At 27.7% G+C, this 14,808-nt stretch overlaps 1 protein-coding gene across 3 annotated transcripts in view; it reads right to left on the reverse strand.

The window, feature by feature from the left end:
- LOC107453375 (uncharacterized) overlaps positions 1 to 14,808 on the reverse strand; it is a 48,286-nt gene that overhangs the window by 17,880 nt on the left and 15,598 nt on the right. For all 3 annotated transcript variants that reach the window (XM_043041135.3, XM_043041136.3, XM_043041137.3), the window contains 4 exons: positions 14,601 to 14,663; positions 13,351 to 13,429; positions 8,437 to 8,522; positions 8,306 to 8,359 (listed from right to left, as the gene is read on the reverse strand). In XM_043041135.3, the coding sequence (XP_042897069.1) occupies positions 8,306 to 8,359; positions 8,437 to 8,522; positions 13,351 to 13,429; positions 14,601 to 14,663 (282 nt within the window). The remainder of the gene's footprint in view (positions 1 to 8,305; positions 8,360 to 8,436; positions 8,523 to 13,350; positions 13,430 to 14,600; positions 14,664 to 14,808) is intronic.

Genomic DNA, 14,808 nt, shown 5'->3' on the forward strand with positions numbered 1-14,808 from the left:
ATAATTTATTTTGACAATTTGACAAGATTTTTTTTATTTTTAAATGTTTTGGTACAACATTAATTTTTAAAAAGACATGTGGAGAAAATAATATGTTTAGCTTATAGAATATATTGTTTTTATAGAATTTTTTTTTTTTAATGTGTTACTTTAAATAGTTTTTGCTCTAAGTCTACCTACCAAAAGGCAAAAACATAATGACCAATAAAACCACGGATAAGTATTGTTTAATATATTTTCATTAAGCAAAGGAAAACCGTTCCAGATGATTATATATCAACAAATTTTTATAATTACAATGGCCCCCAAAAGTGTTCATTCACTTATAACTTTTATTGAAAAAGGAAATAAAAATTCATTAATTAAAATAAAAATTCATTAATTAAAATAAAAATTCATTAATTAAAATAAAAATTCATTAATTAAAATAAAATTTAATAAATTAAAATAAATTTGATTTGGTATTTGATAATAAGATGTATAATCTATTCTTAGCAAAACTGCAGAGAATATTTTAAAAACAAAGCAAAAGTTTATTTTTAAGATATCAATAAGCAAATAGTAACAAAAATTTTACCCCACGAAAGTCATCGTACGCTTAAATGATTTCTTATTTCAGAATTAAAATTGTCTATTGCTTAAATTTTTTTATTTGATTATTTTTCATTTAATTTCTTATTTATTTATTTAGAATTTAGTATCAAACTTATGAAAGCAAAATTATATTTCAATTTTTGCATGCTAACACCATAATATTTTCCTTTATCATTTAAAAACGGCTCGTGATCATAATAAAACAATAGACCAAATTTGAAAGTTTAAGATTTGTCATCATAAGAGGTAAATCAGTAATGAATATTGTTAATTTAGTTTATTGTGTCTTATTGCACTGTGCAATATGTGATAAAATGCTTAAAAAGACTTCATCTCAGCCATTAAAATTATAAAATTTGTGGAAAAGTTCATAAATTCACAATTGAGTATTGGAAAAGTTTCTGTAAAATTTAATAAAAAATATTCTGCTTGAATTTCACCCAACAAAAAAAAACTAGTCATATTTATTTAAAAAAAAACTTAAAGCTATTGTAGATGCAAAAAGAAACTACTAAATATTACTAATTAGAAAAATAAGAATATTTACTAATAAGCAGAGATTTCTTTGAAAGTGTATGATGACTTTTGTGTGATAAAGTTTTTGTTACTTTTTGAAGATTTATTTTTTAAAAATAAACTTTAGCTTTGTTTTCAAGATATTCCCCACAGCTTTGATAAGAATATAGTATACTGTTTATTATTAAATATCCATTCTGAAATATTCATTTTAATTAATGGATAGTCTTATTTCATTGAAAGTCATAAGTGCACCAACACTTTTCTGAGTTACTGTATTTACATTTCAATATAAAACTGTACTGTGTACTGTATTTTATCTTAACAGTGCTTTTAATAAAATTCATTGATCATATTTTCTTTAAACCAATATCTCAAGTCAAATTTTTAAATAATGCTGCTTTGAATTAGCATTATTATTTTAAGGGACTCAGTATACAAAAATACATGCCACAAATGTAAAATTGTCTAATATTTTGTTGTATACTCTGAAAAAAAAAAGTAGAAAAATTTTATACTTTTTTGTATTTTTCTCTTATTCGAAATTAAAATATTTAAAAAATTCCAATCTAAATACATAGTTTTTTAGTTTAGTATAGTAAATTGTTTTAGTTTCAACAACTAGAATCTTGTACAGCACAGAACTAAAGCACTAAACTTCGTTTTCCTTCTATCTACTAAACACATCTGAAATTTTTTCTTTTATATTTTATGTTTATACATCATTTAATATGTTTCCTATGCATTCCTTAGTCTCAGTCAGTATTTTTAGGGTAAAAGGAGGAATACTTTTGGGAATATCTCTCTGGAATGCAAGCAACATTTATGAACGTTCAAAAGTGATAACTATACAATTAAAATTTTGAATCAAATATTTACCAACAAAACAGCAAAATTAAATAATTCTTAAGTTCTTAAAGTTCAGTTAGTTCTTAAAAAAACTTTTTTTAAAAATTAAAATATGTTATAAAAGGTTAAAATGAAATAGAAATAATTAGCATTAATGCAACAATTGTAACAATTTGTCGACAAACATTGCTGTTTGCGATTGTTAAAAAATGTGTGATTGGTTTAGTTTGCTGAGAAAAAATACGTTAAAGATTTCCTTGAATGGGAGTACAAAAGCTTTCAGAAGAAGAGTGCAATATAAAAATCTCTTATTATTAAATTATAAGCAACTAATTTTTGGAAAATTTTATGAAGTTAAAAATACAAAAACATTTTGAATCATTTTGTCAAAATAGAAAAAAATTACCACCAAACAGGGTTGGGTTTTTGACGTCAAAAAGTGGTTTTTGACATGACAAGGGTATAATACTGGTTTAAACCGTCAAAAACCCGTCAAAAATTTCAAAAACTAAAGTTTGCCAAAAAAATATATAAACTTCAAAACTACCAACAGTTGCCATGCATTATATTGAAATTTAATTATACTATAGGTAATAAGCAGGTTTTAAAATATTTTTTAATTAAAATTAAGGTAAAATAACAGATTTAAAATCTCAGAAATTTATATTCAAATGCATGGGCAGAAAAATTTTGCACAAAATTTTTTTAAATATTTATATTTTGAAAAAAATATTTATATTTTTTTTGATACTTAAGAAAAATAAAAGTTTATTACTATGCATTTTTGACATATAAGGAACATATAACTAATATTTATAAGGAACTTACAAGTTAAGTTGTATAAATACAAACTTGATACAAGTGTATGAAAAAATTTTTTAATGTTATACCGAATATCTTTATTGTCCAGATTGTTAATTTGAATTTAAAAGTAGTTATATTTGTGAATAATGATAAATATAATTCATATTGTTTATTATATTTATTTATAATTATTACACTTATCATTTTAAAACAATTTTTACCTCTTAATTTTTTTCCCCCACTTGTATTAAGAATACAAATAATGCATATCTTGAAAGCAAGAAGTAATTATTCAACAGCTGAATATTTAGATATTCAACAAAACTATGTATATAGTATTCAGCAAAATGAAATTCACAAGTATTTGGATAAACTAAATTTTCAGCATAGTAAATGAATAGGCTGAATATACTGTAAATCGACACTAACTACTCTGTGTATTTAATAGAAAACACTTAAATTTGTATTGTCTTATGTTAAAAAGATTATTAAGAAGATTTAAAAGAATATTAAAAAGATTTTTCTTTAAAAGATGTCTAATGTGCAAAACTGCTAATGTTTATCTTTAAAAATATCTAATCTTTAGTATAATCTATACTATACACAAAATTTGGTTATAAATAAATTTCTTAATAATATCACTGCAGATTTTCAATAACACATGAAAATGAATACATAATATTACAAAAGATGTGAGCTTTCAAAAGTACAAGATTTTGGTTACTATTCAAAATATAAGTGTTTCTTCAAAATTTTAAATTTATTTTTTCTAGAACATATTTAGATTGTTGTTGCTGTTCATTTACGTCGCACTAGAGCTACACAATGGGCTATTGGCGACGGTCTGGGAAACATCCCTGAGGATGATCCGAAGACATGCCATCACAATTTTGATCCTCTGCAGAGGGGATGGCACCCCCGCTTCGGTAGCCCGACGACCTGCACGCGAAGTCGAGCACCGAACATATTTAGAAACACTATCCTTTATAAAAAATATATAAATTTTATGTATTAATTAAATTTCACATATGAATATAGGTTTTTGACATTTTCGACATTTTTGACAGTGAGGTTTTTGACGTGACGGTTTAAACCATGGTTTAAACTGTCAAAAACTGTCACATGTCAAAAACCTGCCAACCCTGCCACCAAAGAGTCAGAACCTTGAGCCATAAATGGATTCAGCCCATGAACAGAATTTAAAAACAAAACAAATAGCAAATATCCACCTCCACCATGACCTTTGCCTTTCTTAAATTGCACAGTCCTACAGTCTCCATAGAGGTCAAAGGTTTCTACATTCATTTAGCAACCATGGGAGAACTTTATGTCGCAGTCTAGTTTAATAGTGTTATGATGGAGCAAATTTTGATGTAAGCAAAGTATCGCGAAGTTAAGATATTTCAACTGTTTGGCGATACATTACAGTCTAAAAAAACTGGGTAAAATGGATGAAATAATTTAAAGTAAGAGAATAAGTAAATAATTTAAATTAGCGAAATTAAAAAAATATCGAAGAAAAAATTTCCAGCTTTTCTTGAAAATTCCCTGATTTTCACAGGTTTTTATCCAAATTTCCCTGATTTTTCCAGGTTTTTTCCAGAGTAAAAAAATGCCAGATATTTCCAGTTTTTTCAGGTGGGTGACCACCCTGTATTAAGACTTAGAATATAAAACTATATTAAAGGAAATGGTTATTACAGTACGGAACCAGTTATCCGGAATTCAGAAAACCGGAAAACCAAAACACCGGGACGAAATTCAATAAATTTTCCCGCCATTTTCAAAATAATAAATTTTTTTTCCTCATAAGATTTTAGGATTTTTCTTTCTTTTTTGAAAGATGTTTACCTTACCATCATTTTGGAAATAATCGTTAGTGTATTACTTAATCTTTTTTTCTTCTTTTTAAGATTATTTCCAATTTTTTTTTTTCAGTTGGGTTTAACAATAAAAAAAAACGGCTTTTTGTAGCGATGCAGAAAACCGGAAAAATCAGTTATCCGGAATAGCGATGGTAACGATCGTTCCGGATAATCGATTCCCTACTGTATTATTATTTTTGGGAAAAAAGTAGACGTGAAACATTTTAAACATTCTTGTCATACGAGAAAATTTGTTTTAATTTAAACTATGCTTATAATACTAATTGCTGAACAATTGTATTGGTCATTTTTGGTTAGAATATGTTGGATCATGCGAATGAGGTTCAGGGGAAATTCAGGTAGCCCTGGGGAAATTTTTTGGTCCAATTAAAAAAATGACATAAATGACTTTTTTAATCGCATAAAAAAGGAGCCATTTACAAATTATAAATTATTACTTTTTCAATATATTTTGAATTAAATTATTTTTAACAAAAGTGCTAGTTCATTCAAGAATTGTATAAAATCTAATTTCTTTTCCTCGTCAAAGAAATTTTTTTAAAAGTATTTTGAGAAAGTTATTATAACAAAGTTATAATTTCAGGGGAAATCCCAAACTAAGAAAAAAACAAACTGTGTTCTGAGAATTCACTGCAATCCTGCTCCTGTTATCAAAAAATTTTGAAAAATTTAGGTGTGAGTTAGCAAGATTTGACTTTATTACATAGCTAACAAAAAATAACGAAAAAAAATCCATTAGGCTTCAGGAAATAGTATAAATATTATAACTATAGTGTTATTCACATCTGAAACACAGAAAATGTAAGGTATTAAAATCAACAATCTACAAAAACTACATTATTCTAATAACTGTATTTAAATTAGACTGCAATATTTTCCATTTATGACTTGAATATAAAATGTTATTATGTTTCTGACACTTTTCAATTCAAAATTTAGAATAGTAAATTTAAAAGCAAGAGTTCTGAATAAAAAGAAACTGAAAATGTTAGAATATTCATAAAAGAAAAACATGAATTGGTTTACTGTGAAGTAAAGTAACATTATTATTTAGCAGTAATACTTATTTAAATACTCAAGCAAGAAATAAATTGAGTAAAAAAATTGTTTTGATAGGGATATTTTTCAGACACTTTCCCATATTTAGAGATAACTAAGACTATGAGAATTTTTGATTAAGCCAGAAAGTCAGGAGAAACTGGCAAAATCTAGTAGGTAGATTTAGCAGTTATGTAACATCAATATTAATATAACATCAATATGATAAGTCAATATGATAAGGAAGTAACTCTTTGGTACAATTTTAAACTTCAGGATTTTGCAACAGTTTTATTCCATTTTTGAATTTTGCAATTAAAAGATTCTTTTTCACCTCGCTAAAACGATGATTTAATAAACAAGATTTAAAAGCAGAGAATGAAGTCCATATAAATGGAACCACACACTGAATTTAAGTAACATAAAAAGGGGAAAAGTTATGTCTTTAACAACGTAAATGATATTTGAAATGATAAGTTTAAGAATAAATATTTATTTTATTACTCTTTTAGATAAATTTATCTCTATAATATGTATTTTAGATAAGTTGGGATAATCTATCAAACTGATTTTTAATTTAATATTATGCTACAGGGATGAGAGTAGTCAGAAAGTAAAAAAGAGGAAATCCAAGAATATATATATATATATAAACAAAAATTTGACATAAAAAGTCTGATTTTTAAACTTGTAAACCATAAGATTATAAATCCCGATATGAGGCTTTTAAATCACGTAAATATGAAACTCTATATAGAATTTAAAAAATGCGAAAATACAAATCATGATGCATAATTTTTAGATCACGATACATAATTTTTGAATCGCGTGATATTACAACCGCAAAAACGAATCACGACATTGGATTTTAAGCTCGCATGAATACGAATTGCTACATTGGGTTTTAAAAGCTCGTAAATAAAAATCGCGATGTTGGTTTTTAAAATCTCGTAAATAAGAATCACAATGTACAATATTTAAATCGCCTGAATTAAAATCGCAAGGTTCAACTGTTAAATCGGGCAAATACGAAAATCGATGTTTGATAATAAAATTGCGATTTTAAAAATGCATAAATACAAAACACGATATTGAATAGCGTAAATAAGAATCGCAATGCGCAACTTTTAAATCTGGTAAATGCGAAAATCGATGATTGATATTAAAATTGCGTGAATAAAAATCGAGATATTTGCAGAGTCTGGACTTGGGATTTCTAAAAGGCTTGCTTGCATTGTTTTTGCTTAGACATAATAAATAAAAATTTACAAGATTAACTGAATGAGCAAATAAATATTTTCACCGCAAATCCACCTCTATTTTTTTTCTTCTCTTTTTTTGTTTGTTTTCACGCCCGAGCTATCCCGCCGACGGATAAAAAATACGGAAAATCTTATTTTCTGTGCGTGAAATCGGAGAAAATAGCTAATATAAGTAAAAATGTGGAAGGGTTAGCAGCTAGGACGTAGTTTGAATTTTCTGTTTATCTTTGAAAATCATAAATAAATATAACTATTTTACTTCAACGACTGAATTGTTTTAAAAAAGCAGGATATTTATAAAAAAAAAAAAACGAAACTTTTAGAGAGTCAGAGTTTCTGATAAAAAGGCTGAAATTCGAGAGACAAAAAAAATCTCACCCCTGTATAAAGGCCAACCAATTTTATCCCAAGGAAATGATTTTTAGAGAAATTTCAGAGGGAGGAATAAGGACTTCAATAATTTCGCTCCGTGGAAAATTAAATTCCTCACAAAATATTTTAGCTTGGGAAAAAAAAAAAATTTTCAGTGGAAATAAGCGGGAAAAAAAGGAAAAATCTGAAAAAAAGCGGAAATCTGCGGAAGTAGTAGTAGTAGTAGTTCATTCACGTCGCACTAGAGCTGCACAATGGGCTATTGGCGACGGTCTGAGAAACATCCCTGAGGATGGTCCAAAGACATGCCATCACAATTTTGATCCTCTGCAGAGGAGATGGCACCCCCGCTTCGGTAGCCCGACGACCTGCACGCGAAGTCGAGCACTTTACGGTAGAACAGTTTAACGAGGACCAATACCGCACACCCTCGGTCCCTACGCAGACTGATCCAAGAGGTCACCCACCCGCACACTGACCGCAGCCAGTGAGGCTTGACTTTGGTGATCTGCTGGGAACCGTGTCTTAACGATCAGTCCACTGCGGGACATCGGCGGAAGAATCTCATCCCTGATGCTATCAAGCCTGATTTCCATCCTTCAAGAATTATTCTTAGATGGCTTAACAGAGGGTACAAATTTTCTTCGTCAATAAATTTTCAGACCAGTACTAAGTTCAGTGCATGTATTTTGTTTTATGATTCATTTCCAGTTACAAGAAAAACATCTATTTTTTACAGGAGCATGGTATATAAATAATGAGAATTGGCTTCATAATATTTCGGTTGTGAGTCACTATTGCTTAAAGTGCTGATGAAAAAATACAAAATAGCATTAATAATATAAAAATTAATCTTATTAAGTAAAGCATAAACTGCAATAGTTTTTTGGAGTTTGAGATCTGTTAGAAAAATTACAAATAATTTTGCTTCATAAAACTTAAAAATAAATTTTTTTAAAAAAAGGAGAAACCTTTGGTACTTACATCATATACAAAATCTAATGGCAGAGGCATTCTTAGATCAAATAAAGTCAAACCCTGCAAAATATAAAGAATAATGAGACAAAAATTTTTACTACAAGGAAATGTCAACTTAGTTACTAACAGAAATATACCTTTCCATTTACACAACTGCAAACTGCCATATTAGGGCATATTGGATCAGCAGCTAATCCAGCACGATCTCTTCCATTAAAGGCACCTATTCAAAATTTCATTTTCACATTATTAGAGGGGAATTTAGAAATAACATACTGTTAAAATTGGAGACCAAGCGGGAGATTTTTAATTGGAGTTGGGATAGCACATATGACTAACAGAATCGAAGCAAATAGAATAATTTTTCGCAGCTGCAGTCCTAATGAATTTTCAGAGCATTAAAGCAATATCTAAATTTCATAAAAGTTATTAATAAAAATATACCTTTTCATTTACACAGCTACATTAGGACACATTGGATCGGCAGCTAAATTGCACGATTACTTCCTTTAAAGGCATCTATTCAAAACTTCAATTTGAGATTAGTCTGATTCAATTTTATATTCTTAAAGGTCTTTAAGTTACAACTAACAAAAAAGTGAGACATTTTTCATTGGGTTCCATTTACCAATATAATAAAATAGAATTAGTGACTGCATTCCTGATGGCCTTGTAGCAGCATTTGAATTTCATAAAAGTCATTAGTAATAATATACCTTTTCATCTACGGAATTTGCTACAATGAGACATATTAGAATAATAGCTAATTCAGCAAGATATCTCTCATTAAAGGCACTAATTCAAAATTTCATTCTCTAATTATATTATATATCAAGATGGGAATAAGAAAGAACCTTTTGTTACATCCAGAGGCAGAACAATAAGTTTTTTGAAGGAGTTGAAGTAGCACACATTACCAATAGAATAAAACTGATGAGAATAGATTTTGCAGCTACAGCTCTAATGGATTTATAGCTTTGCAGCAGTTTTTGAGTATCAAAGGCTTTTAAATTTTTTTTTTTGGAAAAGTATGACGTGTAATAAAGATAGTTCAAATGAATAAACGTAATGTGCAAAAATTTCATTTTTAATTTTATGGATAAATCAAATTTCGCATTTGGGTGACAATTCTCAACTTGGTAACCAGTTTGTAAGGAACTAATTCCCAGAGGGGCATTTTTCAAAGGGTTCTGGGTTGAAGGGGAGTGCATCAGTTAAAATATGTAACTGTTGTATTCTTGTCACCTGTTTCTCACCTGCATTTTTAATTCTTTACAGTATCATCCTAAAATATAAAAATTGATCGCCACAATATATAAAAAGGGGAAGAGTGATATTGAAATTTCAGAGAATAGAATTTTCAATTTTAAGAAGAAAGAAGAGGGAAAAAAGTCACCAGATAAGTTGTCCTATAATAAGTGTCCCCTAACCAAAATATAAGGTATTAAATCATAAACAATGCATCGTATCCCTGCGAAATTACAGTATTAAATGTAATAATGATTCACAATTTTTCAATTGTAAGAGTCATCTGAAATTTGAATAGAATAGGATGAATAGTTTTAAGGAAACAAAAATTTAAAACACAATCTTTTTGAATTATTATTGCTCAAAAACTAATGGACATATTTTGCTCAAATTTTAGGTTGTAATATTTTTAATTACTTTGTTCATGGTGCTGCTAAGATTTTTATGCTTTTAATTTCATAAATTTTTTGATCACAATTAAATAAAAACTAAATAATTAAAAAAAATTAATTACTGCAACACTTTTGAATGACCATTGTTGACTCTTTTACATTTCATCTTTGTATGACTGACTAGGATATGACTGTTTTGCAGTTGGACAAGTGCCCTGCACTATCTTCTTGCTCTACTCAAGTAGAAAAATATTGGAGAGTCTGTAGTTTAATTAAAATAATTAATAATTTAAATAAAATTTTATATTTGAGACGAAAATTCCTTTCATTTGCTTATACAGAATAAGATTTGGTGAAAAGTAAAAATAGCATTATGAGGCTTAAAGTTTTGACCACTTTCTTATCTAAGCTATTGAGAACACATTCTCTAGATTGCAGTTGCCCCATCCCATAACCTACAGGCCTGAAATACAAATCTGTTGAGGAAAAGGCCTCTTTAATCAGAGAGAGTGTACTATTACCATTCTTATAATTAAAATTATCATCTGCATTAAGAAATTGCATCTTGGTTTATGGAAATCTAATTATTAGGTCAAAAATGATTTATGACATAACATTTTCTTTTGCACGCTAAACATTTTAGCATTGTGAGAAAGTAAATTATTTATAGTATATTTCCTTAACTTTTAAATTTTTCCCATTTAAGCAGTTTACTTTTGTTACGTAATCAAGACCAACAGAACCAGTCTTGCATTTTATTTTATTTCAGCTCATCTCATTCAATTATTTTTTTTATGTGTCGAATTTTGTTCGTATACTTTTGGCATGTAACTCTGTTTCGCTAATCAAAAATTAACCCTACATCTTTTCAAATTAAAAGTAAGGCAATAATTGGTAGTATGTAAGGTCACACACCTGCCTGATCTAGCAAAATTATATTTTAACTACTACCCTTTCAAGACCTTGGACTAGTTGGTACCTTTTAAAAGTTAGAGCTCACCTCACCCATTTCTCTTTCTAAAATTCAATTTAATCTAAGTTAATTTAGAGTTGATTTCTTAACCCTGCAGGCACAAATAAATGATTTGTTTTAATAAATTAAATAGTGCTATGCTTTCTTATTAAGGTTAGATTTTGGTTATTTATTTCGCATAATTGTCTTGCATTTGAGATTATATTCTTGGATAAAGTTAGTCATTATAAGTTAGTAATTCATATTGAAATTAAGATTTTGAATGCCTGGCATTAACTAGAGGATTTATATAAATTACTGATTTCTGGCATGTTTCTGCCGATAATGAAATCAGATGCTGAATGATTGTGAAATTTATAATTTTGAAATGTTATTTTTTGCCTGAAAGAATTATTGGCATTAATTTTGTAATTAAATATTAGAATTACTGAATTTTGTATTTTTTGTCTGATTGAATATTGGGCGTGAAGTCATGTATGTCACAATGTTTAAAAAAGTGACGTGGTGGCTCAAGGGATAGAGTGATCACCTTCAAATGAGGTGAACTGGGTTCGAATCTCAGCGATGGCTGGTTGATACGAATTCTGCACCCGGATCGTACCGACCACAAGGCTGATGTAAAATATCCTCAGTGGTAGAAGGATCATGGGTTAGAGTCCTCTTGCTGTATGGCTACCCGTGGGAGATTTCCGTGGTTTTCTTCTCATGTAAAGCAAATGTGGGCTAGTTCCGTTAAAAAGTCCTCCACAAAGGCAACATTTCTCCCAATACTTGATCCAAGAGTTCCTTTATCCTCCGGATTGGGCTCAAAATTACAAGACTATGGAGTTGAACACTAGCAGTTGCAAAACCAAAAAGTTATTTGCAAACCCAAAATTGGATCGATTGTTCAACAACGGTTATAAAATAAAATAAAAATGTTTTAATAAAAGAATTTGTTTTTAGTAAATGATGGGGATCAATGATGATGGACATAATAAGAAATATTCTAGAATATAATCAATATACTCATTCAATAAATTATTAGTATTTTGAGAATACATTTTCTAAGTTTAATTATTAGTTTTGATTATATATTCATTCATGGGTGTTGCAGAATATTGAATTTCTGGATTTACAATTATTTGGTTATTAGATTTTGTCAGTTTTATTTTCTTATTTTATTACAGCAAACTTTAATTTTACTTAGAAATTAATTTTTAATGTTGATTTTTTAATAAACCAAATTGCCTGATTTCTGTTCAAAATTTATTCAATGATCCTATTTAAATACTTAAATTTACAGTTATTTAAAAATCACTCTTATTATTTTATTTTATGCTTGCTTACTATGTTTTTCCATTTTAACCTAATCATATGTAAATTTGAAATAGCCATTTAACTTTTCTCTTTTTGTCTTAAATTTAATAGTCTTTCTTTTTGTTATCTGTTAATTGGGATAAACGTAATAAATATGAAGAACAGACAATCTTGTCTTTTTTAATTTATAATGTGAAGTTATTTTATTTCTACATGCAGTATTTTTTTGATATATGGATTTAAATGGTACGTAGCAATATTGTTTTTATACATTCTCTCATCATCTATTTAGTTAATCGTGAAATTTTACAAAATATTTTAATTTCAGAGGAGTCATTATTTTTATATATTTAAACCAGTTATCAATTGAGCACAAAAGTGCGATAGATCGACTGATTTATTTTTGTCACAAACTTTATATCCACTGTACCTACATCTTACGCAAGTTTACGTTTGATCACGAGTAATTAACCTATTCCATTATAGTTTAAATTTATTTATTTGTACAAATGACTCCCCTGAACACTTAATACAATCAACCTTTATTTTTAAACTACATTCTGTTTGCTTTTGCACCACAACCATCCCAAACTGTACAAATCTGAACATTTTATATTTCTTTAACAACTTTTACAAGCATAATATGCATCTTGAAGTTGATAGACAATCTAATTGTTCAACTTGTTAAATTTTGCAATGAGTATGCTCTAGTAGTAACCAATTTGTGAAAAGCATGGAGAACGCTTAGCAAACCCTCTAGGTGAACACTTAATAAACTCTTATGAGGAACACTTTGGGTTCTCATAAGAGTTTGTGAAGTGTGTTTGTTTTGAATGTCTGTTTGTAAAAGTTCCATTTTGCTAAATAATAAAATAAAATAAAAAAGAATGCGGGTTATTTTACAGTGTTTTCACACAAATTAAGAAGCTGAATGCTTATAATACAATTTTTGAAAACTCCACTTGACCAAACTACCTAACTATTCTAATTTATTTTATTATTACAATATGGAACAAAATTTAATGGCTAATATTGAAGAAAAATCAACTAACTAAATAAAAATAACATTTCAAATTATTTTTAATTAGAAAATCAAAAACATTTTGCTTTCTACATTATTTTTTTTTATAATAACTCACAGTTATCATAGGACATCACTTGTTCCCCTCTTTCAACATCAATTACAGCTAATCTTCGAGCAGTTGTTGAAGCCAGAATCTAAGCAAAGAAGATTTTTAAGGTAAAAAAATTTAAAAAAAATGTTTTTAAGAAAATTTTACAGATAAATGTTTATTTTATCAAAATTGTAATTTATTAGTATATTTATGTGATTTAGAGATGGTTCAAGAGAACTTTGACTGATAATTTGAATAAAATTTCTCACCATAACTACTTTTAAAAAGCATTCTAAAACACAACAATCTATAAAGTTTAATAGCTCCCTTTGGTAGCTGTGACATTACTGTGACATTTTGGTCCTTTCTCTCAGACATGCCACTTTGCAATTCCTCTTTGAGTTACCTCATACAGTGAATTGAATAAAACATTCGTATTTAGAGTTTAAATAGTAAGATGTTAAAATCATCTACAGAATCACTTTTTCCACAAACAGTATCCCGACTCTTTAAAATTCATTCTTGCTCATGCTTAAAGACCTTTTTTAACTTGAAGAATTATAAAAACACCATTTAAAAAGCCCTCTAAACAAAGATGAGACAAAGAGACTCTCTGCAAATAAGCTAAAATGCTGTAAATGTTCATTTTAAAAAAGTAATAAAAAAGAGTGTACAAAAGGAAGGTTATTACAAACTCGTTTTTCTTTCTTCTTTTCTTGGAATCTTATACAGTAAAAAAAAATTCTGTTACATTTATCAAAGTAGCAAAAATGATATCGAATTTCTTTGTTTTTTTCCCCATAAATTTTTCATTTTTTACTAAGCTGTCATACTGTTATAAGTTTACTTTCAATTTAATCCCTGCAAGGTTAGAAATTTTTTTCCCTTTATTTATTATAGAAACCAGGTTTTTTTTTATTTATTTAAAACAAAAGGCAATAATATTTTAAATAATAAATTTAAAGAAAAACAAATTGACCATTAAAAAAAATCTCATAAAAAGTTTTCAATCATTAGTTAATACTTTTAGTATACAATTAAAAAATTTCATAAATATCATACCTCAATCTCATTCCAAAAATATGCTAACATGATAAAAAGAATAACTGAAAATTTTCAATATACTTATTTGACTTCTTTAATTCTAAATGTTTATTCATTTTTATGTTTATTAGTAGTTAATGTTAATTAGTGTAAAATTTAAAAACTAAATTCTGTTAATCGATTTAAAAAAGATGTGATAGACAAAAGTTAACAATATTTCACTAAAATACCTTTGCGCCATCACTAGTGAAACGTACAGCATTTACATTTCGAGCCAGTCCTAGAGTAGATATCTGGAAAAAAATTATAAGGTCAAAATAATACTTAATATTAATGAATTTTTTGAATTGTGAACCAAACCTAAACAAAATTTGAGTAAGATACAAAGGTTTAGTTTTTTATTGCATAACACACCTGTTATTTTTCTTATTGTACAAT

The sequence above is a fragment of the Parasteatoda tepidariorum genome, chromosome 12, assembly GCF_982258835.1.
Source record: "Parasteatoda tepidariorum strain Cologne lab strain chromosome 12, Ptep-v5.0, whole genome shotgun sequence".
Lineage (NCBI taxonomy): Eukaryota > Metazoa > Arthropoda > Arachnida > Araneae > Theridiidae > Parasteatoda > Parasteatoda tepidariorum.